Source organism: Pezoporus wallicus, unplaced genomic scaffold, assembly GCF_028554395.1.
Source record: "Pezoporus wallicus isolate ANWC-B61680 ecotype Strahan unplaced genomic scaffold, APGP_CSIRO_Pwel_v1 contig_11493, whole genome shotgun sequence".
NCBI classification, from domain to species: Eukaryota; Metazoa; Chordata; class Aves; order Psittaciformes; family Psittacidae; genus Pezoporus; species Pezoporus wallicus.
The window spans coordinates 1,301,636-1,329,552 of record NW_026635895.1 but is presented as its reverse complement, the minus strand read 5'-3'; the positions used below and the strand labels follow the sequence as shown (position 1 = coordinate 1,329,552).

General features: G+C 47.7%; 1 protein-coding gene across 1 annotated transcript in view; it reads right to left on the bottom strand.

Moving 5' to 3' along the window:
- Positions 1-27,917, bottom strand: part of PKDCC (protein kinase domain containing, cytoplasmic) — a 31,798-nt gene that overhangs the window by 1,610 nt on the left and 2,271 nt on the right. The window contains exons 2-6 of the mRNA XM_057398525.1: positions 17,685-17,807; positions 14,974-15,245; positions 11,720-11,799; positions 10,934-11,041; positions 556-729 (exon numbers count right to left, since the gene is read on the bottom strand). Coding sequence (XP_057254508.1) covers positions 556-729; positions 10,934-11,041; positions 11,720-11,799; positions 14,974-15,245; positions 17,685-17,807 — 757 coding nt within the window. The remainder of the gene's footprint in view (positions 1-555; positions 730-10,933; positions 11,042-11,719; positions 11,800-14,973; positions 15,246-17,684; positions 17,808-27,917) is intronic.

Below are 27,917 nucleotides of genomic sequence, written 5' to 3'. Positions count from 1 at the left end.
GACGTGTGTTTATGCTGCTTAGCTAAGCACAACTAAGGCAGCCAACTGCACACAGGGCAGAGTTTGACTTTAAGGTTAAGACATGTAGTGACTGCAGATGTACAGACAGAAAGCCGAGTCTAAGCAACCTGCCACACTACAGTCTATGGCCGAGCAAGGACTTCAATCGTCTTTCCCAAGGCATCAGCCACCCTTCCTCCCAAAGCCAGGAGCAGGGGAGCTGACCCGGCCCCAGCAGAAAACAGCAGGGACACAGCCCCGTGTGCGGAGGCAACACTGCTCTTGTCAGCAAGTGCGTTCTGTCAGACAAGAAAACGAGCTGTGGTAGCAAACAGCATTTTCCTCTGGAAGCTCTGTTTCTACCTGGCTTAAAACCTTCCCTTCCCACCGTCCTTTAGCCAAAGCCCTACCGCTTAGAAGCACGGCGTTCCCACCAGAGGCAGGGAATCTCTGCCACCAGCCACCCAGCTAGATGCACAGGAGAACCTGTCTGGTGTTCTGTCAAACTGCACCAGCCACATGAATGGGAAAGGTTAATTTAAAGCCATGACCTACCTGTCCAAGTCGTCTGGTTGGTAAGGACAAAAGCTTTGCACTGGGAGTAGCTATCACAGATCTCAATGGCTTCATTGACATCGAACACAGAGAGGAGACAGCCCTTATGATGGTATGATGGCCAGCATCTGTAGTTCTCATCGGGAATAAAAGCTTCAGGCACCCGTCTGTACTCTGCAAACAACCAGAGCAAAGCAATCGGTTTGAGAGCTCCACCAAACTGCTTGTTTTTAAAAGGCAAGGCTTATTAGAACAGCTTAGAAGCAGGCTATACGATGGGAAAGGTGACGGGCTAGGCTTCCAGCCCTGGTTTACTCCCAGATGTGTTTATAGCTCTGCCCCTTACTTTCCTTTTCCTTCCCTGCTTTTTTCTTCTCACCTTTTCCTCCAGAAAGCGTCTGCAAATAAACAGCCTGTGCACAAAACCCCTTCCCCTTCCCCGCGGCGTAGGTGAGGCTTTGGTTTTATTAGGAGTTTTACAGGAAGAACGTCCCATTGAATAAACAGCATCCACCTGAATGAACCGACTCACTGTCCTACTTCTTCACAGTGAGCAGGATTGTCGGGGGGAGACCCCACCAGGCGTTCCCAGCCCGCCCGCTCCTTCAGAAGAGCGCGCTATTTTCCTCAGGCTCCTTCAGATGGAAGAAAAGACAGGCTTTTAATTAAGCAAACGCTTTTTGCTTGCTCAGATCAGCACAAAGGGGGGAGTCGCTCGATGGGCCTCCGAAGAGAAGGGGGAGGAAAACAAGCAGTGGGAGCATGTCAGCATGGTCCTTGCCCCGCGCCTCCGCGCTGCCCTGCCCGTTCCTCCTCTCCCTTGGCTGCCGTTCAGTCTCATTTGCCTTTATGAGCTGCCTCTTGTTCCCTGTTCGCAGCTCCTCTCACTTTCCCAGCCGCTGACAGGGGTTTCTCTAATGAATGCATCAGCAAACCCAACTCATCACTTATAAACATTTCTGTTTATCACCCAGATGTGCAGACTGACGGCTCCCTCTCGCCTCTCCCCTTTCATCCCCCAACCCTATTCAAAAAACTTAATAGGCCCTTTATTTTGTCTAATTGTATCTATTATGGAAACCAGAGCTGCCTGCCCTGACTCACAGCCTATTCTTAAATCGCTTCAGTTGAGGCACTCTCTGCCTGACGTTGCGGATTCAGCCTGCTAGCACTTCATACAGCACATTGTACCAACATCACCGAGTCAAAGGCGAGTGTGTCTTCTACTCTGAACTGCCAGTATTTCAAGTGGGAAAAGAAGCACACATCCAGAAGTGCTCATTCACACCACACAGTCTCAAACAGTGGGAAACAAATGCAGCAAATACGTTCTATTTTAAGCCTGGCTCATTAAAAGTATCATGAGAAACATTCCGAAGCAGCAAAATCAGAGCTGCTCATGTCCCACTTAAATCAAAGGCAAAAGAGTTTCCATTAATTCAGAAATGTCAGATTTATGCACATGAAGGAAAAAACCCACGTAGTTCCCCATTACTAATGGTCATTTCTCCATCAAAGAATGTATACGCATCCCTTCCCAGGGCACTGCTGGAGTCACCGCCCCTGCAAGTGTTCACACACCGTGTGGCCCTCAGTGCCGTGGGTCAGTGGTGCCTTTGGCAATGCTGAGGAATGGTTGGACTGGAGGAGCTTAAAGGGCTTTTCCAACATGGCTGATTTTATGATTCTTCTGAAGAAAAGCTGGAGCCTAAATCAAACTGCTACTGGCTGGATAGATACCATATCATCTGTACAGTGTAACAGTAATCCAATGGAACTGAATTATATTCTCTCTCGAGGGTAATTGCTGAGTACTGATTTGCACCTCGAGCCAACGTCACTAAAATAATGAGCACAAATTACTCATATTGATACGTTAATAGTGGCACCACGTGTTTGTATCAGTGTACAAGCCACGCTGACTGGATGCAAAACAGGACTACCCACAACTTTCCATGGCTGCGGGAGCTCCCCCTAACACTTTACTGTGCCAAACCCCACGCCACAGAGGATGCTCACAGAAGGATGGCCCTTGTACATCAGCAGAAGATGAAGCACCCGCCTGGTTCTCTGCATGAGCAGGGAGCATGTCCTAGCCCTTTCCAAGAATACTCTTGGAGCATGCCAGGCTCTGTGCCAGGGCTGGGAGGGAGCTGCAGCATCCCTCAGCACACCATCAGAGCATCCTCATGTCATGTCATGTCTTTTTCTCCATGCAAGGCAGAACCCCATCTAGAAGAGCCTTATTTTGAATCATTATTCAACATTTAAAACGTTCTGCTCACAGATATGCCTCTCAATACACCTGGATATGCCTCTCAATATGCTCCTCAGCACTGCTTCCAGTACAGCTGTCAGGGGTTAGGTTCTCGCTGACGTAAACAGATCTAAAGAGAGCAGCAGTGATTTATGGGACACAAGGCCCTGTCAGACGTAGGAGTTAAAGTTCTCCCTCTCCATTGACTTCTTCAAGGTAACCGAGCCTGGTAAATCATTTGGGCAGCTTGGGACACATTAATTGACAGGGTTGGATCGTGAATAACTGCAATGGTGATGGCAAGCTCCTGGCTTGCTGGTGCAAGGGAGGATGGAAACCTCCACGCTGCTCCTTAGGGCGGCCTCACACACAGCAGAGCCCTGTGGCTGTCCTTGCCCACTCCCTGCCAGTATCTACATGGGAGAAACCATCACCAACTGCAATGATTCCTGGGAACAGGGCAGTGTAACTGGCACACAGCAGCACAACCCACATGCAAAGAGCATTTGCCCTGGCTGGGAGATCAGCAAGTGCTGCACAGGTGAAAACAAAGCCCTTGGAGTCTAAGACAAAGCAGAGATTTACACAGGCAGCTTCTGGCAGCACAGAATGCTAGACCACAGAATGGGACACACAGCGGCCCCGCACCCTGTCTGATGCTCTCAAACCTGCCAGGCGCTCGTGCCGCCCTGGGAAGGCAACACAGGATCTCCTCAGAGCAGCTTCCAGTGTCTGAAGGGGGCTACAAGGATGCTGCAGAGGGGCTCTTCATCAGGGACTGCAGCGACAGGACAAGGGGTGATGGGTTCAGACTGAAACAGAGCAAGTTCAGGTTAGATCTAAGGCAGAAGCTCTTCCCTGCGAGGGTGCTGAGGCGCTGGCACAGGGTGCCCAGAGAAGCTGTGGCTGCCCCATCCCTGGCAGTGCTCAAGGCCAGGTTGGACACAGGGACTTGGAGCAAGCTGCTCTAGGGGAAGGTGCCCCTGCCCGTGGCAGGGGTTGGAGGTGGATGAGCTGAAGCCCATTCTATGATTGTATAATAACAGAACTGAGCAGAAACTGACTGCAACACCAAGCAAGCACCGGTCTGAGGAAACCACATCTCTCTCCACAGCTCGCTTTATCTCGAGCAGAGCAAGGAGCAGAGCCCCTGGAATCTCTTGTTTACACAGCGACAAATTTGGGAGCTGACCTCTTAGCCCTTATTTGTATGAGCTGTGAAGAAATGCACTCCCCTCACACGAACTGTAAGGACACCTGAGGGCTCCTCCATTGACAAGTGCCCTGGCAATGACATTAGCCCCAGCCTGCAGGAGAGCCAGGCTTCCCCTGCACCCTTAAACGATCCTCTCGGTCACGACAGTGCAGTTACTCGTTCAATTAAGCAATACTCCACTGGTTTAAAGACAGCTCCGGCTCAGGTTTTTGTCCTGCCAAGACCTGAAACGTTGCTTAAATGGAGTCCATGGAATTTGAAGGCTCACGGCAGTAAATCACATCATAAAAAGGTCAAAGTTCTGGTCGATTTCCAGACTAATGGTGTTTAAAACCAATAAATACTTGCCTAATACTATAAATGCAGCTGTAAATTTACACTTTTGCGTACATACACGTAACCTGACACAGAGTGCATAAAGTCTGTCCAGGTAATGGCAAGGAATAGATCAGAGAAATGCCCGACACCGCTCCTGGCAACGCAACAGAAGAAGAATCCTTTTCTCCATCTGCTGCTTTTGGGAGGGTTGGAGCAAATCAAAGCAATACAGCTAAGCCTGATCTGGATGTCACCACACATTTACTCCAGAATAACACACAAGAGCCAATTCCCTGCTCACGGTGATACAAATAAATCCTGCTAGGAAGCATTCCTCCTGCCCCGTAAACATCGCGAAGCTTTAAAACATCGTGCTGAATCCGGGCAATCCTCAAAGCTTGGGTTTGGGATATTTTTTGCAGACTTCTGGTATATTTTACACGTTTTGCTTTGGTCAATGAAAACGCTGTTTTATCCTGGCCTAAGCCTTCCATCGAAAATCACCTGCATTGTCTCAAAGCTGACTACAATCCCTCTGCACACTCATTTTCACTGTGCTAGACTGAGCCATACAAATAACTCCACAAGTATATAATAAACTATGTGAAACTGCCTGTGGTTTCCCCCTTTTAGCTTGCTTGGATCCCCCTAAATCTGACTTTAATCAGGCCTAATGACCGTTTATTCCAGCCACAGCAGCCAGATTGCAGTTTTACTACTGACTACAGCTACTCATTGGAGATGTGCCCAGGTCTTTTTTTCTAGTTATCACCTGCCAATACATCACGGGTCAATGACACAGGCGCAGTAATGCTCATCCTTGAGAGAGAAATCACATTGCTCCTTTTCCCCCCTCCTCCTTTCCTCCACTCTCGAGAGGAACACTGGCAGCTGCCTCTGGAATTGCTTTTAATTGCTTTGCTTACAAGTAAGTCGAAAGAGCCTGATCTTGCCAATCTCAGCAAGAAGCGGTATGGAGCAGCGTTTTGCTTTACAGTCCCCACCGATTCCCAGGGAGCTTACGGAAAACAGAATGGGAGCCTAAATGGCCAATAAGACACTTCTGGTTTCAGCACGCTTCATTTTTTAGACTGAAACGTCCCTCATGCTCCAATACCTCACACTTAAAGACAGCGAGCCTCAAAGAGCCATGAGCACAGTTGTGTGACGGAAAGCTATTTCTTGGGATGGCTGAGACAAGGACATGCTAGGCCTATCCCACGTGTCTCTGCTTTCAATCATTTCTGACGAATCCCAACCGCTTGGAAGGGCAGGGGAGGCCTGGCAGGACGCGGGTTTGCCGTCAGACTGGGAGATAGCCCTGCTCCTCTGGTGAGGATTTCCATCCTCTGGCTGTTTCCCGCACGCAGGATGGAAGCGAAGGAAGGCTCGCCTCTTTTTATATGCTTCCATTGTGCTTACAGTAGAGCCATATTTAAATCGGTATGCAGGCTGTCACCGAAACACAAATAAATAAGGACAAGAACGACATGTTCCCTTGCCTTTTATTCCTGTTAACATGACACAGCTGGAGCGTTTTCCCTGCCGCATCTCGGGTCTGCTCCCTGGGCTGCAGGGCTGCTCTGCATCCCCAGCTACCTCCGCAGCATACACCAAGCTCCTGAAGGCAACCAGCTCAAACCAGTGCCACGGGTGTCTGTGAGCTGCACCTGGCCCGCTTGCTCATCAAAACAACGATACTGTGGTGATGGACGAGCCAAAAGGTGTGTAGAGTCACCTGCGCAGGGAATTTAAGCTTAGAGACATGCCTACGAGATTTGTAAGAGACACTCGTGACTTCTTCAGTGCTCTCCAAAGCAGCTGAGGACCTATGCCATCAGCAGAAGGCGTTTTGCTGCACGCTGCCAAAAGCGGGACCTGGAGAAGCTTAGCAACAGCAGAACAGGTTGCCCAGCGAACAGGGCAATGGTTTGCACGACAGTGGAGATACGTGTGAGCAACAACCATGGGTCACTGCACAGCCCCACCATATTCCCAGCGCTGCACGAGTGCAAAGGTCCTGTGTTCCTGCTGATGCAAAGGAATGTCTGCACGAGGCAGGGCATGGAGGGAGACTTTCTGCCCGTCCTTGCAACCTTTCCCCCGCCGCTGGCCACAAAGCGGCCGTGATGTCTCTGCAGAAGAAACACCAAATGCACAAGTGCCAGATAAAGCAGGAATCTGGGCTTGCAAGGACCGGGCTGCACTATGTTCCCAGCTGAGCCTTCAGCCACGTACTTTCAGCCTTCACACTGTGGCCTGCAGCAGGATATACCAACTGCCTCAAACAATATTGCAGCAACCCTGCACACACACACGAGCACAAACACCACCGCTCCTCATCCCCATTTCAATCACTCTTGGGTGGATTGCTATGAGGCAGCCTGAAGTGAGCCACAGGGCCCACAGGATGGCTCTTCCCGCTGTAAATGTGATAACACTCACAAAGCTGCTCGGGCTCCCTGCCTTTAGAAGATGGAATACTTGGAAAGGAAAGCACCAGAGGGAAGAAAACCAGCTCCATAAGCCTCCACTGCTTCAGATTCAGAAGATTCCGGGGGGGAAACGGTTGGACTTGATGATCTTGGAAGTCTTTTCCAAGCTAAATGATTCTATGATTTAGGATTTCCTAAGCAGGTTGCTATAGTGACCTTGCAGAGTATTTTCTTCAAAACACTGTTGTACTGTAAATATTTACGTACAGCATAATCCTGCCAAATTGTTTTAAGACAAAGGAAAATACAACGGGTCTTTGCTTTATGTCCAGCCTTCCAGCTAGTCTAGCATCGAGAACAAACTCTCAACTAACAGCAGCAGCTAATGATGCCTTTCTCTGGGCCTGCACGCCCTCAGGCCTAATAATGGGTCATCTATTAGCTTTAATGAATAACAAAGCTATCCGACTTACTAGTGTTAGCTGATTTCACGCATTTCTGAGTAAATTCTGAGGTAACTGAAAGGCTGGGGCTTAGCTCAGGGGCCAGACAGCCAGTTGGTACAAATCAGTGTCACTTAATTGAAGTAATAAAAATGTTGATACTGGGGCAGGACTTTACAGATGAACAGATCTTTTTTTATAGTCTTCTTAATCTGAAGAATTAATGGAATGATTTAATCTTTTTAAGATAACACGTGTCACAAGAAATACATGGGTTTAATCCACATTCTTCTGGATTCCAGCAGGAGAGACCAACAGTCAATGGAATATAAAAGTATTTGTTCATGGTGTTGTTTTAAACACCGTAATGTTCCTATCTCAACATTAACAGTAGTATGATTTATGATTACAGAACACATACATAGCTATCGAATGTTTCCCGCGCCTCTACTCTGTTTCTAAGATACTAAAGCAAAGTCCAGAGCATAACATAATTTACAGCACTATAAAATCTTTTACAACTGAAGCACAGTGAAAGCTTAATATCCAAGACCTTTTGTAATATGACTATGTCATCTTGTTAAACTTTCTTTACGGGAACACTAGGGTTGACAAGAACATTCGTCATGTCACTTCCTTCACGATTATCAGTATCACCTTTCTCACTTCATGGTGCTCATAGGACGAGGTCTCCCTTTCAAAAACACAGGTTCACATAGATAACAGACTTGTTTCCTCAGTTAATGTTTTCATTACGGCCTTAGATCGCATGCCCAAGATCATGATCTCTTCTTTCCTAGCACAAATTTACGATGCTCTATCCAAACCAACAGATTCAGACCTAAGCCAAGCTCTGAAGCACCACTACATGAACCTTCAGTGGGGTTTTCGCCCAAAAATCTAAACCAAAACAAAACCTTGCAGATCTTGGATCTGAATTCTCCTTTAGTTCCGCTTTTAGGATTTCAAAAGAGGTTATACAACAGAAAGGCTTTATTCTGTCAAAACCCTTTAGATGCCGGAGGAGACTGGCACTGTTCATTCTTGTCATTTCTACTGTTTGAGAGACTGAAAAATCCTGGGAGCCAGACACTTTGTGAGATTTCCACTATCTGGAGCAAAATCAAGTTGACCTTGTGCCAGCCTGACCTTGGCACACCAGCATACGAATGCAAAGCTCTGATTAACTCCAGTGTGGCTTAAAAACCAAACCGGCCTCTTTGGTTTTACCTTAGCCTAGCACCCTAGGGTTGGAAAAGCCTCCCTGAACTTTCATTTTGACGTAGAACAAGGCAGAAAAGGTTAAAAAAAAAAAAAATCCCACGACTTTAAAACCACTTTTTCTTTGCTTTCAGAGGAACAGTGTCCTCTTAGACCTCTAACAGGGCCAAAGCAGGATCCCAGCTGATAGCTGAGGAAAGTAGCACAGTTGTCCCTTTTCACCCATCTTCTCCTCTACTGCCTACCAAGAGTTCTACAGAACACTGGACCCGTTTCAGCCCTGGGTTTGGTGCTCAGGATGCCAGCTCAGCTGGGAACATCCTGGCAGCAGAAGACACTGATCACTTGCGCACCAGTCCCTTCCAGCAGCACTGTCGTCCGTCCGTCCGTCCCCGCAACTTCACTGTACCACAGGAGAACTTCTTATTCCAGAAGTTCTTTTTCCAGAATAAATTATCTCAGGATAATTTATAATTCAGAATTTATAACCCCATCATCTCTGGACTGAGAACATTAAAAACGAATTCTAGCGTGGTATTACCAGTCAAATACCAGTTTAGGAAGGAATACGTTTGGAATAAAAGGGATACGAATGGGTAGGTAGGCCTATTTTCACCCTCACAAAATGACTTCTTCATACTTTGATGGCATGGAAGGGGAGCCTTAAAATAGAAATAAATTACAACCCCTTTTCTGTTTGGTTAAAGTCTCCTTAGAACAAACGAGAAACAGGCCTGCATACCTTAAAGGCACAGCAGCTAAGTCTGCAAACATCTCAATCTGAGTGTGATTTCCACCAAGATATCTGATTCCTCAGGCTTGCCATTAGTCGAGAACATTTTCCTATCAAGGAATTTAATACCACGCTCGTGGTCTTTAATGCAGACTGGCCAAATACGTTACACAAACCACGGATGGACTCTCAACGTCTTTGCTCACGCTGTGGAGTGCCTAAAACCCTGAGCAGTGTCCTACAGATACAAAGGGCTCCTTGCACAGAAGGGTGTTCCTAGCCATGAACACAGGTAGCAGGTTCTGTGCTATATTATCCAGGGCTCTACAGAATTAAGCTATCAATCACAAAACTGTGTAATTATTACAGTGGCCGAATACACATGGAGCCCTGCTTTGTATTAATCGAAACCTGCACTGTTCCATTTCCTACCACTGTCCTGAGCTTCTCTCCCTGTGACTCTTTATAAACACAACAAGCCTCTCAAACTCAAAAGTTCATCTTGTCCTGATAGGGCAGCTCAATCTGGAATCAACCGGCACCACAGAAAAACTTCAGCCCTCCTGGCACTTCTTCAACAAAGGAAGTGTTTGTACTATTGATTGTACTGCTGAAAATCATTCTGCTGCGTTGACAGGCATCACTCAGCACAGACTGTGATGAAAAGCTGAAAATTAGAAAGTTAAATGAACACCTGCAACGATTTTCCTGCCAATTTTACAACAAAATAAATACGGAATTATTCTGATAAGTGGGTCAAATTCATCCCTGGTGTCACGGCCCCTTGGAGGTTAACAGCGCTACGACAGGAATGAATTTGGCTGCTGTGTCTCTTTCGCAGAGCAAATGCTTCACTGAACTTTTCAAACCCCCTGTGCCAACATTCATCTTCATTTGGAACCCATCTTTCCCTCCTGACGGAGCTTTTCCAGCAGAGCCATAATTTTCCTATCAACTCGCAGTCAATTACGTTGACAGTTTGACATGAATATTGTGCATACACAAAAATCATTTGCAAACCAGCTTTCAGTTGTTAAGACTTAAGAGTCGTTTCCATCATACATAATCGCCTTTGATGTGTGTAATTCCCCAAGCTATCCTTCCGGGAAGAATACGCATCCCTTCGCATCACAGCGGCTTGAAGAGCATTTTACATACCTGTGGTGCTGGGGAGATTTTATGGGAAAGATACTGCTCTGCAGCTTTGTTTTCATCCCGTCTTTGTTTCTCTTTTTCATTCTATTGCTAGCGAGCACAAATTCCAGTTTTCCAATCTACAGCTGCTTACTTTGCAAGACATTGCTGTCAGTCCCAGGAAATCCACAGAGGGTTATGGCACCTTGGTTAGATTCCCCCCAACTCATGTTTGGGCAGGTTCTGATCCGCAGGAGCAGAGAAGTACAGGGATGTGACAAAAGTGCTCTCCACAAACCCGATGTGGAGGCAATCATGGAATCATTTAGGTCTGAAAAGACCTCCAAGATCATCAAGTGCAACCATGCCCCAGCACTGCCAAGGCCACCACTAACCCACGGCACTGAGGCTCATCGCCAAGGTGTGCGAACACTTGCAGGGACGGTGACTGCAGCTCCGACATTTGCAGCTTCAGAAGACACCCAGGAAGCAAAAACCAGACAGCAGATCACCATGGTCATGGTTTCCAGGGCCACCAAGCCCCATTTCCTGCACATTTGCCCTTCCCAACCTCAAACACAGACAGTCTCTGGCTTTAAGTTCTGAGAAAGCCCACTTTACCAGCTTTCGGTGTGCGGGTCGTGTTCTGTAGGTACTCTCCACTCTTGTACAGCTCCAAGACTCTCTCTAGCTGAGCAGCCGTCTCATCTATGCCCCAGTGAAGTTCTCCTTTAAAAAGCACAGAAAACAAACGAGTTAGACCAAGAAGAGCCTGCACAGGACACAAGAAGGCTGCATTCGAATAAAGCCCTCATCAGAAGCAGAGCCCAGCAGTGCCCCTGCTCTTTGGCAGCGTTGTGATGCGGACATGAAATCCCTGTCTTAGCTCAAATAGGGTTTCAAACCTGGCATGAGCCAGACACACAGCATAAGGTATAAAACAATGCATTGAAAACCCTCAAATCAGATTTACAGGCACATGCAACTACTCTCGTCCTTTAGGCATTACCCTAGTAAAGATCTATGGTAATATCACTTGCCTCTGTCTTTTCAGATATAAAAGCACCACTGGCACCACTGGCAATGGGGAAGCAACCTGCTTTTGTCACTGAAATTCCACTTAGCGGAGACAGGGGCTCCTTTAGATCCCACAAGGAACTGCGTTCTGATGCAGCTCATACCCCGGTGCCAGCAGGAAGCAAATTCCTCTGTAAAGCTGAGATAAAGTTCCCAGCGGGATCCCTCTGGTATATGGGGCCATTCCTCACTTTTCTGTATGGGGGAAATATTCTCCTGGGTAGAAAACCAATGTGGTTCTATTGCAGTGAAAATAACAGCAGCATCTTTCCCACTGCAAACATGACAGTCACACGGAAAAAGGAAATGCTCCCCATGACCTGTGATTACCTGTCGCATTGACTATCTTATCCAGTAACGGTTTCAGTGAGGATGGAGCACTGTGTGGAAGAAGATAGGTGAAAAAGAACCTGCAATGGAAAAGTAACTCATATTGAGAAAGCCAAAACGAGAGATTATAAATGTCTGGTAACTACTGCACAACGTAAGGGGTAAAATTCCTATTGCTTACAAGCCTGTTCAAGGAATACGATCACATCCTATACTCAAATAAATACATAGCTGAGAGCATTCACCCAGCTGCCTGACAGACCTAGACCATGCTGCCTAATAACTACATGCAACCGTGCCATTAACGCAGAAGACTGCTGTGAAGCCCATTGGACTGTGACTATTTGTAAAGCCATCTGTACTTTTACAAACTAAAAGGATGCTCTCAAACCCAGAAGAAGCCTTGTGGGGGTTTTACTTTGGCAAAGTAAAGTAAATGGGTTTTCATACACAGAAGCCACACTGTCAAAAAGAAACCTCCAGGGACTGATGCTCAGGAGGGAGATGAGAGGACATCTTCCATAAGCACACATTAAAAACTAAGTAACTGATAGCAAGAACTGCTCACAGACACAGGTATTACTGAGCTGACATGTTTTATTTACACAGTGAATATTTCCTCAAGATTGTAACTGCCTTCCTCATCCCTTACAAAACCAATATTGACCATTTTCCCATATGAGATTAATCCCTAGATAGGTTTTCTTAACAAAGAGTATGAAACAGCCAATAAAAATACATCTAGAAATCTAAAGAGCAATATAACATAGAATCACAGAATCCCAGACTGGTTTGGGTTGGAAGGGACCTTAAAACTTACCCAGTTCCAGCCCCCTGCCACAGGCAGGGACCCCTTCCACTGGAGCAGCTTGCTCCAAGCCCCTGTGTCCAACCTGGCCTTGAGCACTGCCAGGAATGGGGCAGCCACAGCTTCTCTGGGCACCTTGTGCCAGCGCCTCAGCACCCTCACAGGGAAGAGCTTCTGCCTTAGATCTAACCTGAACTCCCCCTGTTTCAGTTTGAACCCATCACCCCTTGTCCTGTCGCTGCAGTCCCTGATGAAGAGACCCTCTCCAGCATCCTTGCAGCCCCCCCCCTTCAGACACTGGAGGCTGCTCTGAGGTCTCCACGCAGCTTCTCTTCTCCAGGCTGAACAGCCGCAGTGTTCTCAGCCTGTCTTCATACGGGAGGTGCTGCAGCCCCTGATCATCCCCGTGGCCTCCTCTGGACTTGCTCCAGCAGCTCCATGTCCTTATGCTGGGAACATCAGCACTGCACACGGTGCTGCAAGTGGGGTGCAAACACCCACATGTGAAATTCTGGCATGTACAGACACTGGTGCCTGCACAACCTAGTTGCAGGAACGTTTGTTACCCATTGATTCCAGGGCCAGTGGCATCTTTTGTGATCTCCATAACACAGCTTCCCAGACCCTTTTACATTTGTCCCTACAGCCTTCTTCCCTCCTTTCTTTATGTCTTTCTGAGAATTAGCTGATCTCTAGTCAAGAATTGTCAATGCTGGAGAATTCACCTCAGCCATTAGCCGACGGTTCAAAACATCAATTACCCTTACTTTTGAAGCTGTCCAGTGCTTTGAAAACTGCTCCTCCAAACATCTGCAGGAAAACCCATGGAGACACGTTTGTGACAGAGGGTAACCATTCGAGAGTCAAGAAGAGCCAGTTCTTGCATAATAAGAGTTATCTTCCTAAATGGTTTCTCTCCTTTAATCATTTACCTCATAAAGAACCCAGCTAGATAGCTTTCATTATGCTCTCAAGGCTAGGGCACGCTGTATTCTAAAATCACCAGGGGTTTTATGCACTGTTTGACATACTGCTGCTTTTGATTTCTACCTAACAGCACTAGCAACCCTTTACTGAGGGCAACCTCCAGCTCTGCAACACCAGAGCGCATCCACCTAGAGACATCCAGCGAGACCAGCAACCTGCTGCAAGCCCACCGCATCGCAGGCGCATCCCCACTTCAGACAAGGATGGACGGGTGCCTATTAAAGGTTTCTTATTTGGTGTGTTTTACTGGTCTTAACCAAAAGCTAGCAAGCCAAGCAAGGTCTTTAAGCCAAGCAAATGGGAACGGAAAACTTTGCAGGACACGCTAAACTCCGCGCTGCAAACTGCAGATGGCTGTCATGTGGTGTGGCCCATTTCAGTGTGGTCAGCTAATGCATCACACATGCTGGTGAGTGCCCTGGGACCAAAGCAGAAGACTCTTCTTTGCAGCAGCCTCTCCTCGCTGTGGTCTGGCAGGCAGTGAATGGCGTGATACTTGAAAGGGAAGTCTAAGAAATGAGCACACCATTATGGCATTGCTTTGAGATCCTTCATCCTCCTATCTGGATCGGACAAGGCAGCCGCCTGCCCCAGCAGGAGGAGCATGTCACTGAGCATCAGCTCTCAGCTCCCCAGAAACAGGAAACACTGCTCCCCCAGCATCCCACACAGCCCTCCAAGGGGAGCGATGGCCAGTGGGGGAGAGCCGAGACCACAAGCACAAAGCCATCACCCAGAAGGACTCCATGGGAAACCCACAGAAACCTTTAAAGCCAAATGCAGAAGGTGGATGTGTCAACTGAACACCTTCAGTACGGCCCGGTGTGAGCCATCACCCGTGCGTCCCATCACTTACACACAGCAGCACCAGGAGCGAGTCCCCCCAGTGCCTGCCCATGCAGAGAGCAGGGGAGTGGGGTGAAACGGAGAACCCCTTGCTTTGAAAGCTTTGGGATTCCACCCCAGATCATCAGCGACTGACGTCAGGGCCTGTTATCACCAAACCACGGCAGGGTCTGGCACACGGGTCAAGCTGGAGCGCAGGATGAGAGCTGAGCTCTAACTGAGCCCTTTGCTCAGCTGGTGGTAGAAACCATGGGATGATCCTTCTTAAATCACACCTAAGAAATGCCCCAATCGTCCCAGCACAGGGCTAGTGGGCCCCCATCTCCACAGGCACCTCTGTATCACTCCTATGAAAATCTCTACTTGTGGGAAGAATTCAACGGGTTTCAACCAAGGCAAATTTAGACCGAGCGGTGAATCACACCCAAAGCATGCAAAGCATTCCCAAAGTTATAAATGCAATGTATTTTCACAAATGAAACAATTATTCATGGCTTCACTTACTCCTGGGTCACGGCTCTGACACCGTATGTGCTCACTGGTGCCAGTAACTGGAAAAGACGCTGGGGACTTCTGGCTTGCTCCTAATTCTCTACCTTATCTGATCACGTACCTGTAGGCGTTGTAGAGATTCCTCTTTTCATTCATATTCTGGCAGCGTCCCTCAACTGAACAGGGCAGGGTGAAGTTTCTTGCAGGGAATTCCATGAAGCAGTCGCTGTTACTGGTGCAAGAGCTCTCCTCGATGCTGGCATCGTCCAGATCTGTGACCTTCAGCTCCCCATCCACGATCACAAACTGCCGGGGCCGAAAATCCAGCAACGTCACAGAGCCAAGGGGAGAGTGAGCCAAATAATGCAGCAGCCGAACTAAGCTGAGACAGATCTGAAACGCAAGAGATGCGGGTACCTCGTGTTGTTTTCTCAGTGCAAAGTGTATAACTGAAACCACTTAGGCTGAATACATGACTTAACATAGGCATTATAACTTATCCTCCAAACCGAATGTTGCAACTAAGGTATTTTTCACAGGATTAACACAGTTGATTGTAAAACCCTTAGAGACTTGAAAGGAAAATAAGCTTCTTTAGCAGTGCTTTCCCACACTCTTCTTGAAGCAGGGCTCATTGTTGCTATTCTTGCTTCTAACAGAAATAAAAGCATTAACTTTTAATAACACATTGCGCACAGGCCTTCACCGCACAGCCTCATGCTGCTCCTTTACAAGCTCCAGGTCTGGAAGTTTTGGCTGCACTGCCCTGCACCCATGTCTGAAGCTCCAGCGGGTGCCCCTATTGCCTCTGTGCTGATCCTGCCTTTTGACTGCTTTATCATTTCTCCCACTGGCTCCTATCCTTTTTCCCCCACTGGTTCCCTCTGGTTTGCCTTTTCCCATGGAAGGGGAAATCAGATCCCCAGAAGAGGAGCTCCACAGCAGGTGTGCCCATCCCTTTGGCGGGCCCTCATGTGCCTCTTTGAGGCTGGGCTGGGAGCTCTGCGCTGATGCTGTGCTTTTTAAATGCAGGTTAGAAATGTGAATAACTCTTACAGCCAACTGGACGAACACTGAGCTCGGCCCTCTTTCCCCAGCGCTGGTTTCAATTCGTGCATTCCTTTAGAGTCCACTACGTAACGTATTAATGCAAACGCAGCACTAATACGAACACGGTTAAATACTGGAATTTTTATTCGATGTGCTAAATTAATAACAGGTCTTATTCAGCCTAGCAAGCTTTTTATTGTTCACATATAATCTTTGTTTTCCCTTTGAAAACACTGTTAAAGCCACTGGCACCGAGTTAGTCAAATCCAAATTCAACCTCAGGGCATAAATGGCAGGCTAAGGGCAGCACCGAAATGCGTCCTTCATAAGAGGCTGAGCACATCTGAAGTTATCCCTCAGAGACAACCTGTGTGCGGTCTGCTGCCCTGTGTACCTGCTGCCAGGCTGGGATGGCAAATGCTCCTCTAGAGCAAGCTTTAAAGCACACAGATGAGGGCCTTGCTCTGGATCATGGTCTCATGTGTCAAGAAAACAGGCTTTTACTTCTTCCTTCTCCGCACTAGCTGCATCCTAGACAAGCTAATGAGCATGCCATTATCTAAGACTTCATTACAGCAGTTCATTTTAACTCCACCTCTGTGAATCAGCTCAGCACCTTCACCAAATTCTCCTTCATCTCCCTCTGCAATGGCTCACTCGGAAATATCCATGCTAAAAGGAAACTCCCCCGCTTACAACCCGTAATTTAACATTTCTTTTGGTCATTTACTTCATGTGTAATCACTGCCACAGTCCACCGTGCGCATTCCCTGGACAAGCCAAAGGCAGGTCCTGTATTTCGGGAGCTGTGACAAGTACCTCTACTGCTCATTAAGACCACACTTCTTTTGGGGAAAAGGAGAAGAAGCTTAGCACAGGGAACACACTTGCTCCACCTGTATTAGACAGACGGATGGAACATGCCTGAGCAGAGAAACTTAATCCCACATGCACATTTGCTAGCACCAGGACCAAGGCTGCTCTGCACCATCCCCAGACACCATCCAGGGGCTGTTTCCAGTGGGCATTCAAAGGGTGCAAGAACTGAATAGTACAGAACGGGCTGCACGTTGCCAGTTCCTCTCCGAGATCAGTCAGGCACGCTTTCAATTCTCTGGTACAGATGTAGCCATGTAATCCAAAGTGGTTTAGACGAAGGCTGCTGCTGCCCTGCAGCATCTCAGGTCTCAGGGAGTTAACCTCAGCTGACAACACATCCCCATATACACTGAGCAAGACAGCACCGTCTTGATCAAAGCACTGCAGCAGTCTGCCTTCATTTTGGACAAATTAGGTGTGATCCTCATGCTCCAACACGGTGGACAGCCTGGGTTTGAGACCTGTGTCCGCATATTTCACCCTTCCCCAGTAAAAGACGAACGGAGCAGGAAGCAGTAGAAAACAATTATACAACCAGCCTATGATAAGGATCAGGGGGAAAACATAACATCCTTCTATTGTCCCAATCCCAGTTGCAGAGCACGGTGCTCAGTGCCAGAAATCCTGAGCCCTGAGCTTTAACAAGTAAGAAATGTTTGTAAGTACCACATAAAAAGCATAAAACCGGCTACAATTAGATAACATCAACAGACAAAATAGCAGAGTATCTTAAACACTGCAGAAAGGGAGTGCTAAACACTGTTTCTAACCCGACATGTGATCGTATGCAAAGCAAACACTAATGCGAGCTGCACTGCACAGTACACAACCCCTGCTTCATGCTCCACGTTCTTTTGTATTCATCGCTCTCTTAAAAGTCCTTCTAAAACAGTTGTTACTCACTCGAAATCTGTCTTCCCAGGATGTCTGTAAAAGCTGGATCATCTCTAAGGGCGAGCCCAGCTCAGTGATGGTCGTCAGCGTGTCTGGGATGTCATTGCTGTCCTGGTAGCAATAGCCATAGAGCTGAAAAAAAAAAACCCACAGCCATTCACTATCAGTGTAACATATCTTGCCATGCTTTCATGTTTCTGCATGGATGAAGTGCAAAGTAAGCAGTGTGTATCTCGAAAAACAACCGAAATGCCAAAACTTTTCCTTTCCCAGCCAGAAATTGCTTCTCACTAGATCTGATGGACTTCTGTGCGCAGTATCATTAAAGATGGGCAAATGCCCCAAACTATTATCTGCCAGTAACTTCTTCAACCTAAAAGCATTGAAATGACAATTTCAGCTACGTGCCAGCTCCTTCCTGTGTTTGCTTTCCAAGGACATTTGAATGATTAATTTTGACTTGCACAAGTAATTGCACAAGAAGAACATTTCAGGCCTGTGGAGCAGAGATGTCTTGCTTTATATGGAGCGCGACAGGGTCTGACAGGGCTGGGGACAGGCTTTTACAGCCTCCCCGCCAGAGAGGCAGTTAAATGAGCCCAGTAAGGATCCGATTGCAACTTTCCAGCCAGAACAGCATGCACATGAAGTAAAATTAAGCGTAATTTCTGCCCGCAGTCGAATAAACCATGCGGCAAAGGAGCCTGCATGAAAAGGCAGCATTGACAAATGCCCTGCTGCTATTCCTCTGCTGCTGTGCCCCGAGTTATGTGACTTTTTAAACCTCTCTTAGCTCTAAAAAGCTTGGGGAAGGTGATGGTGGGGTCACCTGCAGGCTGAGGGGGCTTGGACACGAAGCAGAAGAAGCCGGGCTCATGCAGACCAGAACAGGGACTGAGCCCAGTTCAGAGAGCCACAGTACCGAGTGCCATTGCTGCGAGAGCGGGCTGAGGCTGAGCACAAGCACTGTGAGCAGATTCAATTACCAAGCACATTCTTACTGCCTGTGACCCTGCCAGGCAGAAGAGCAAAGACCAGGCTAAACTCAGCAAATCCAGGGATTTATGAGGAACAGTCCCGCTAGCTCTGCCTGCCGCTGTCTACGCGCAAAGGGGAAAAGGGTGCCAAAAAATGTCACAGAAGTAAACAGTTTTCCTTTTTGGTGTAAAACCAGCACTGTATTTCCAAGCAGCTGCTTACCACGGATGTTAACCCGAACGGAAACAAGAGCTAGAAGATCTTCTTTTAAAACATGCTGAAAAGATCTTGGCATCGATGCACAAGTGCCGATAAGAACATTGGAAATAGGAAAAGGGACTTTTCTCTTTACTGCCACGACCACAACAAAGATTGCAACAGCAATTACCTCTTAAACTAGAGCCATTCAGACCGGACCTGGCTTTGCTCCTTATCATCTGTGACACCATTTTTATGCTGCTTATTGGCAGGAGTTAAGCCTTGGTGTGCTGAGAACTACCCGAGAGGATCACATCATCACGAGTCTGTCTGAGCCTTCTGAGCTAACACCACCACGGAATTAAAGGGCACTGCTGAATACAACATTTCTCTTTCCTCAGAGACAAGCTGGATTCTGCAGTTCCTCCTAGGCATTTCAGGTCTTCCCCTGCGTGAGGGCAGATGAAGAAGGCAGGCTGAAGGTCCGCAGATTGAAAGCCACCCCTTTAGAGTGTCAAAATCTGTTTCTGCAGCATCCGCAGAGTTCAGCTCTTCTCTTTAGCTCAGTAATGCTATCCCTTGGGAAAAATGCCATGAGGGAAACTAGCAAGCACCCAAACTGGGAAATGGCAGTATCACCCTAACTGTTGGCTTACAGTAACGCTGGGTGCAAAAAAGGTGTCAGTCTTCATTAGGCATTCCCAGCGCTCATGGAAACCATTCCACAAACAGAAAAACCTAAGACAAACAATTACACATACAAACACATAGGCAGAAATGAACTGCAGTATCTGTTTGGGTCTACTTTATCTCAGTCCATGAATGCCAATAACAATAATGTGTTAGGCTTGCTCTCAGAGAGCTGGAGCTTTGCTCTTAAGTAATTCTTTCATTTGAGTGTCCAATTTGTACCTCAGCAAAAGCCTTCAGTGCCCGAGTACCTGAGTATTCGGTGTGTATTATACTACGTTAGTGCCCATGTAATCACTTCAGTCCTCGTGGAGGCTTAAATGACCTGATCCAGTTTTGGTTTTGTATGAAATCGCTCTTTCTTCTCAGCAGAAGATGTTCTTGCAGGAGCTCAGCCTCACAGCGCTGAGCGAGTTAGCGTGGGGCTGGCTCAGAAACACATCATCTAACCTGAGCTCTTTATTGCTTTTGCTGAAGTGAAACCTCTCCAGATGCAACGTTATTACATAATTATATAGAGTTATAAAAGCACAGAAGTCTGAGACATAAAGGATTTATTGGGCCCCGTTTATACGTTTCCAAACAAACTCCTGAAGCTAAAGGCAAAAATGCCCATGTAATTACATGGCCGTATTTGTATGTGCAATTACCATGATTACAAACTGGGCAAGTCCCAACAGCCAGTTAAGCATCTAAAATGGTTACATTCATCCCCTCCTGATGAACCACCACCCAGCATGCAGATGTTTCAAAGTACAGAATATATATATATATAGACACAAAATACTCCGAGGCAGTAATTCTTCAGCCTTTCGTTTAAGAAGTGGCTTATTAAGACACAGAAACAAGTACAGAGGTTCTGGCCAAAATATTTCTTTCTCCTCCCCCCCCCCCTTTTGCTTTTTGTCCAATCCATTTTAAGGTCTGAAATGAGACAAAACGGTTTGTATTCCCAGACGGTGAAGTAAGAAACAGATAGCTGGATGCATACAATAACAAGAAAAATAACCACACGGGGAAACTGAATGTAGCTGGAAGCAGGAGATGAGCCAAAATACCTCCTCTATCTGAAATGCTATTAGGCTGGACATCATTCTCAGTGTCACAAAGCTGCGCTTTAGATACATGCAAGAGCGATGGTTTTCATCCGCCTTTTCAGCATGGTTTCAATTAAATGAGTGGAAAGAAACACAATCCCACATCTTTTTGCTATCTCGAGTCACTGCATTTAAACACCACCCCAATATATTTGTGCACAGAATCTGAAGGCAAACACTCTCACCACTCGGATACTTCTCTGTCTGTTTAGAAGACCAGATGCCAGATAGGAAATGCTGACCTGTTCTCGCATCGCGCGCCGCAACTCGGTTTGAGGAAACCCTGGTGACTGAATCATTTCTCGCCCTGTTTGGATTTTCTCAGTCACAGAGGCTCAGTCCTGAATCAATCTTTATGCAGCCAAAACTCACACTGACTCCAATGATTTTTGGGGCACGCCAGGCATACAGGGTCAGCCCCTGCAAAGTTATACTGCATTGTAGGAGCCCACGGCCCTACGGCCGGTCAGTTCACCTCTCTTCACAATCCCCTTTTACTACAAATGATGGGGACAGAGGTGACCCTTTCAGAGGAGCCAGGGAAGGCGAAAGCAGAGGTCAGCCCTGACACAAAAGCTGACAAGCTTACTGAATAAAAGCACAAAATAAAGGAGCTTATGAAGCCGCTATCAACGGGGGTAAAGCTGTGCAAACAACGAGCGCTCCTGCATTAGCACAGGCACCCTAGCTGGATGCTCAGGAAAACAAACGGCAAGCCAGAACCTCCACCGGAGTGTTAGGTGTCACTGACAGAGGTTGCTCAGTTGGCAAGGGTAAAACCAGCTGCCCCGGTACGGATCGTGCCACCTCCCTAAGACTTACAATACATTCAGAATCTTTTCCTCTTTTGTGCTAGATTTCAGCCCTTAATGCTCCCAATCTTTACATTTTTCTCCACAACCATACAATCCGGAAATTTCCCCCTTTTTCTCTTTAATGGACATGAGATTTCCATGAGTCCAGGAATAGGAACCTTGAGAACACTGCTTCCAGCTGTAACAAGTGACAGGCTTAACTACATTACAATCAGGGGAAATAAAAAGCTCCCACTGACATTGGTAGCCTTTTAATGAGCCATTTGTTTGAGCTGCTACATGTCAAAACCAGAACAGCACACGTTTTAGAAGCTCTGGCTACTTTACTGCTATCAAAGTGAATATAGTATTCTTTATGCAATCAACCCTTGGATCCACCTTTCATTCATGGAGCACTGGGACAGCCTCTGCAAGAGCTGGGACCCCCCCCCCCCCGCACTGTGTGATACTGCTATGATTTACCAGTACACAGAATCCCAGACTGGTTTGGGTCGGAAGGGACCTTAAAGCTCACCCAGTTCCAACCCCATGCCACGAGCACGGACAACTTCCACCGGAGCAGGTTGCCCCAAGCCCCATCCAATATGGTTCAAGGCATTTATGTTACTCTACAATCTATTCATCCCTCAGGTTTTAAATAGTTCCTTTCATTACTCGTGGTATATACATGTACACACATATAGCCACAAGCACATACATATATACATTTGTCTATGCGACATATGTATGCACGTGTGCGCTTCTACATATAATATATACGCATGACGTTTGCATCTATATTTGAATACATCATACATATATATTTTAAGATACATACTACAGTATTATTACATACTGCCACAGCTACTCGGTCCAAAAGCATCTACAAGCCTTTAACATGGAATAAGGACGAGTTTCTTGGAAGTCCCAAACTTAAAAGCTCAATCCAATGTCAACCTTCCTGCTACAGCATATAAAGAGACAGTGCCTGAGAAGTGAATTGATTTTCCTCACTGAAATATGGCAGCCAAACCCTGCCAAATGCAAAACTCCACTGGAAGAAGACTTTGGTACAGGGCACCCCCCCCAGCACCCCACCGAACCTTGGAAGAGCAGGACCAAAACTGCCTGTGCTGACAGCTGTGGGGCAGGATTTCCTCTGCTGTGGGACGCTGGAACCGAGAGCCAGCAGCAAGGAATTCAAATATTAAACTCCAAACCCACAGCTCTGCTTAGGCTTGTGTTTATAAACGTCTTATTACGACTAGCAGTAAACCCCAGACGGAGCAGGAATCTCACCCCTGGCACCGTCACTGAACACTGAAGCTCATTAATAGAAAAATGGGCATGTATTATTTCGAAACACACACGAATGTATATCCAACCGTATCTGCCAGCATACCCACAGAGCCCCACGGGTATCTCCATATATCACACACATAGGCGTGCGCATGCATACCCATATATATCTGCCGTCCTGACACGGATTACGCGGGCTATAGTCTCATGATTTAATAACGTTATCTCCCCTTCTTACTCTCCCTGCTTTCCTCACGCTCTGAAGTGGAAAATTCTTCCCCTAAAAACATTTACAGCACTTTGAATTTGCACTGCGCTGCACAAGCTCAAGGCCCGACTCTGCAAATATTTAGTCACACAAGCAGCCTACTCTTGTAAAGCCTTCCAGTGAAGGCAAATAGATCACTCATACGACCCTGATTTCGGTGGAAACCGGCCGATGTCACTGCAGAGCAGTCCATTATCTTGTCAATGGCCAGAGCAGCAGCTCCCCTGACCTCCATCCACAGCGACTGCATTCAATTCCACTGCACCGCAAGCTTAACCCTTCGTTAGGAGATGATTTTGCACTACACAACTATCGAATAACCTCTGTGCACTGCATGTTTGGAAAAGCCCGACTTGGATTCATTAGAGCCATTTGTACAATCCTTCTTGCTTGGGCATCTGTACTTTGTACGTTCTCATAGGGAGCTTTAAAATAAGCTTGGAGTCTATCTGCAGTTACACGGTCCAAGAAAAAAAAAGGCCTCTCTTCAAGCTGTGTTGTTCCAAATTTGGCTTAAAACAATATAAATACCCATGTTTGGCGTCTACTACCTAAACCGAGTGCTTCAGCGGAGTGTGACGAAAAAGAACACCTCCTTTAAAATGAGCCTAGAGTCAATATTAGTGTTAGCACAGCGCCTGTGAGAACTTGTTCTTGTCAAGCTTTTCATGGCCACCATAGAAATGAAAGATTGCAGTGGGAGTCAGATGCCAGGAGGCACCTACCTGAACCATGCTGGCTGCAGGGATAGGCTCAGAGAACAGCTTGGACTGGAAAGGAACTTGAGATCGTGCAGTTCCAGCCTCCTGCCATGGGCAGGACAGGACAGAGGACATTTCAATTGGAAGTAGCCTACAATAATTATCCGGTCCAGCTGCCTGACCACTTCAGATCTGCCCAGAAGTTAAAGCCTGTTATTAAGGGCATTGTCCAAATGCCTCTTAAACACTGACGGGCTTGGGGCACCAATCACCTCTCTGGCAAGCTTGTGCCAGCGTTTGACCACCCTCATGGTAAAGAAACGCTTCCTAATGTCCAGTTTGAACCTCCCCTGGTGCAGCTCTGAACCATTCCTACACACCCTTTCGCTGAATACCAGGGAGAAGTAGGTTACATAGCTACCCCTTGCTTGCTGAGGGGGGAGTGGAGAAGGGAAGAGCTCTAAAACCCATGTGCGGTTCTTGTTCTTCTAAACCCTTGCAGTTCTGCCCTGGTCACAACTAGTACCCAGGCCAGAACAGCCAGGGTGAATTAGCCTTGTTCACTCATTACCACTCCTGCAACAAAAAGGCAAGCGGCCAGGAAGAACCTGACCATACCTGCAGCATCCTGTGGTGACCAGTGATCTCCCCAGGCCGCTGCACAGAAGGAGCAGCGCTGGGCTCCCCTGAAGGAAACCGGATGAGGTTGCAAGTCATCAGCTCCCATAAAGGAGGCAGAAATTCAGACCAGAGTCTTCTGGAATGATTTACATGGCACGTAAAACTGAGAAGCAATCACAGAAATCGTTCAACAAATGACTGGGATTAGTTTAATGAATGCCGCTTTCAAAAGGAGGGACAACGTGGCCCTTTTAACTTCCGTGATGGCACGTGCCTTATGGAAAGCTGTTCCTGCCAACAAGCTGAACACCCTCTGCCATCCCATGCAATTGGATGGGAATAAACGCTATTTGGCAACTTCAGCATCAAGACACGGAGCTCGCCTTCCAGTGACATGAACGGTTAGAGCGGGTTTGCAATTGTATCAGCTCTGTGCTTCCAGCAGCTCTGGAGCTCTTGTTAACAGATCCTTTCTTCACTCTTAAAAGTGCAGGATAACATCTGGGCCTTTTGGGAAGCAGTCTCGCAATAAAGAAGCACTTTGTGTAATCCTTCTTTCCTCGCCAAACCGCATCTGTCTGCTCCCTCTGCCCTTCTCCACTCCACCCGAGCTCCTTGGGGCTACGGGGACATCTGTTAGCAGAGCGAGCTGTCTCCACCGAGCCATCAGTAGGTGGCACTGCCTGCTTCTTTCTCCCCATCCACACCAATGGCCAGGGCTGACACCCCACATCACCCACCACTAACTATTCTGAAGGGTGACCGGTGACTCGGACACCTCACCTCCTGCGAGGTGCACCTACGGCAATGTCAAGCTGGGACAAAGAAGCAGCTCCATCACTCCGTGCCTTTTCCAGAGGAAGGAGGTGGCCAGCAAGCGGCGCAAACCTCTCCTGTCACCTCAGCAGGATTTGGCAGGCTCCTCTTGACGCTCCTCTCATCCTAACACCAGTTAAAGAGACGGTGTTAGCCTGGTCTTGAACCGTGCGGTGGCCTCATTCATCTTCAGCCAACCTGTTCCAAAACCAGCTCAACTGAGCTACCCGAGGAAACAATCTGGCTCTAAAACGACCCTCCTACTTGCAGCAGTCCCCTACTGATGGCTGCATTTGGTCAGACCCCCAGCCAACCCCAGCCTTCACTTGGTTTTGAAAGGTTTGCTCCCAAGAGCTGCGAACCTCTGCTGCCCCATCCAAAACACAGAATGACAAACCCTCCACGTAGTCACACACCAGCTGGTACCAGCAATCACTTCTCAGGCCGCAAATTCCCAGCGTGGTCATGGCTAAACTCCAGCCAACTGCAGAGCAAGGATTGGTGCTGGGAATCCTGCACCGCTGCCGCCACAAAGGGGATTCAGTGCCCATCTGCTGGCAACAAGGAAGAGGTCCCCGAGTAGCTATTTCCGCTGCAGCTTGATCTTCCCTGTGCCCCCCTGCTTTCTGTGACAGCGACAGTGGATTCATGCAAGAAGGATGGTGAAGGACCAGACCTTCCAGAGTTCACACACTCCCTATGCAAGTGCGTTTGCGCTAGAACTTGATTGTATATTGACTCTCTTCAGACGTGGAAAGCCTGTCTCCTTCCACCTGGAATAAGCAAACCCTACACGAAGCTTTATTATTGTAATCCTCACATTAAAACTGAAACTGCCCTACCCTGCTGGCTGTGCATATGTATAGGGAAACCATCAGGGTAAAAACCCGTTCATTATCACATGTAAAGAAAAGAAAAACGCGTTTGGAAGTATCAAGACCAGCTGGCACACCCCAGGCCAACAGCAAATGATGTATGCACTAATCAGTAAATTCTCCAAGCGATAAATATCCTCACTGTAATCACGACCATTTAAAACAAATCGGTAACAAATACACTAAAACCGAACCAATTCGTCTAGAAACTGCTTTGGCATCGTAACTTGGTGACTTGTTTAAATGTAGATGTCACCTCAGTGTTTCATTTGTGTGCTTCAGCTCAACGCTAAAGCTAAATGAGCCTGGAAGGACACGGCCTGGGCAGTCTGCAAAGCACGGGTACTGTTAGCAGCTAGTGTCTTCTTCCATGAGCCTCAGACAAAGCCAACCCTTCCCCTTGAGCTGCTGTTTGCTTTTGAGCAAGCTCCCTCTTAAATGAATCACTGCGAGCTCACAGAAGGGCTGATAAAGAAGGAGGCTGCCACAGAAAGAAGCCTGCACTTCTCCCAGCGTCTGCAGTTTCAGACCTCCCCTGCCTTCTCTTCAGCAATGCAAAGGAAGAAGGAAAGGCAGCGCCCTTCGTTCTGATACTCCAGGGCTATAATTACATTATTAGAGTGAATCAAACATCGCTTTTGTGTCTTTACAATCGTGCTCATGGTTTGGAATTAACTGCAAATGGGTTGATTTCCTTCTCTTCCTCAAACACGGGCAGGGAGGAATTAAAGTACGCACTAAACCATCTTCCCCACCCAAACGCACAGAGAGACAGGATTCAGACAGCAGCATTTGAACCTTGCAAGAAAAGAAACCTCAGCACGGAGACCAGGGAAGAGATCAAGCACCTCATTTGGCACAGAGCGACTGCAAAGCAATTAGCAGGCTGCTAAACCCTCTTTTACAATGAATCAGTGACCCAGTTTCCCCTCTTCCTTAGTGCCCTTCATTATAAAATCAACTTTAATGAACTACCCTTCTCTTCCCCACTCCAAAGCAAATCCATCGCCACTGCAGGCTGCACCTGCCCTTCGCTGTCACACCAGGGAGCCTCTTTAGAGCCCCCAGTGAGCTGCAGCAGGCCTGGGCCTGCCCCAGACCATGGGGACAAGGCACAGTGGCCCAGCGCTGGCACTTTGGTGGCCGTAAGAATGACGGGCAGAGCACAGGAAAGCAATTAGGAAATGCAAGCTGCCTTCGCCTCAGCATCGGCTGATGCAAAACCATTCTCCCTCTTGCTGGCTTTCCATGTTTCTTTTGCCTTGATTCGCCACATCTGCCGGAGCCGACACATCTGGCTCCTTCCCCAGGCGGAGGGCACGGTGGATATGTCAACATGTTGTCTGAAGGCAGTGGTTCTTTCTGGAAAGAGCCCGCCCCCCCCCCCCCCCATCCTATATTGTACAATAATCGAGTCTTTAAAAAGGATGACTAACAAAAAAAAAAAAAAAAGGAAAAAGAAAAGCTGATTTTGACAAGAGACAGGCCAGAATGGGAACTGCTGAGACAGTAAAGCACAAGCCTGTTATCTTACAAACTACACTTCAGGCTGTCAGCTGCCAGAGATTTACAGGAAAACCCCCGTTCACAGGGCTCAACCTACTCGGAACTCTTATTTCCAGCAACAGAATCTCATGGAGGCGCTCACCCCGAATAGCCCCTGCCCGTGGCCGGGGATGCCCCAGGACGGATGGGCAGGAGGGGGACAGGGCAGCCCGCGGGTACCCGGGCCGCTCTCCCCGTCCCGGCCCCGAGCACGGTGGCACGAGGGTGCCGTGTCCCTCCAGCTATTTATAGCAGCCGACTCGCATTTGGGTATGCCGGGAGCGGGGTAAGGAGCTAAAAAGAGGTCAGAAGCAAAGGCAGAAGAGGTCCCTGCCTTCGCTGTGTCGTGCCCTTGGCAGT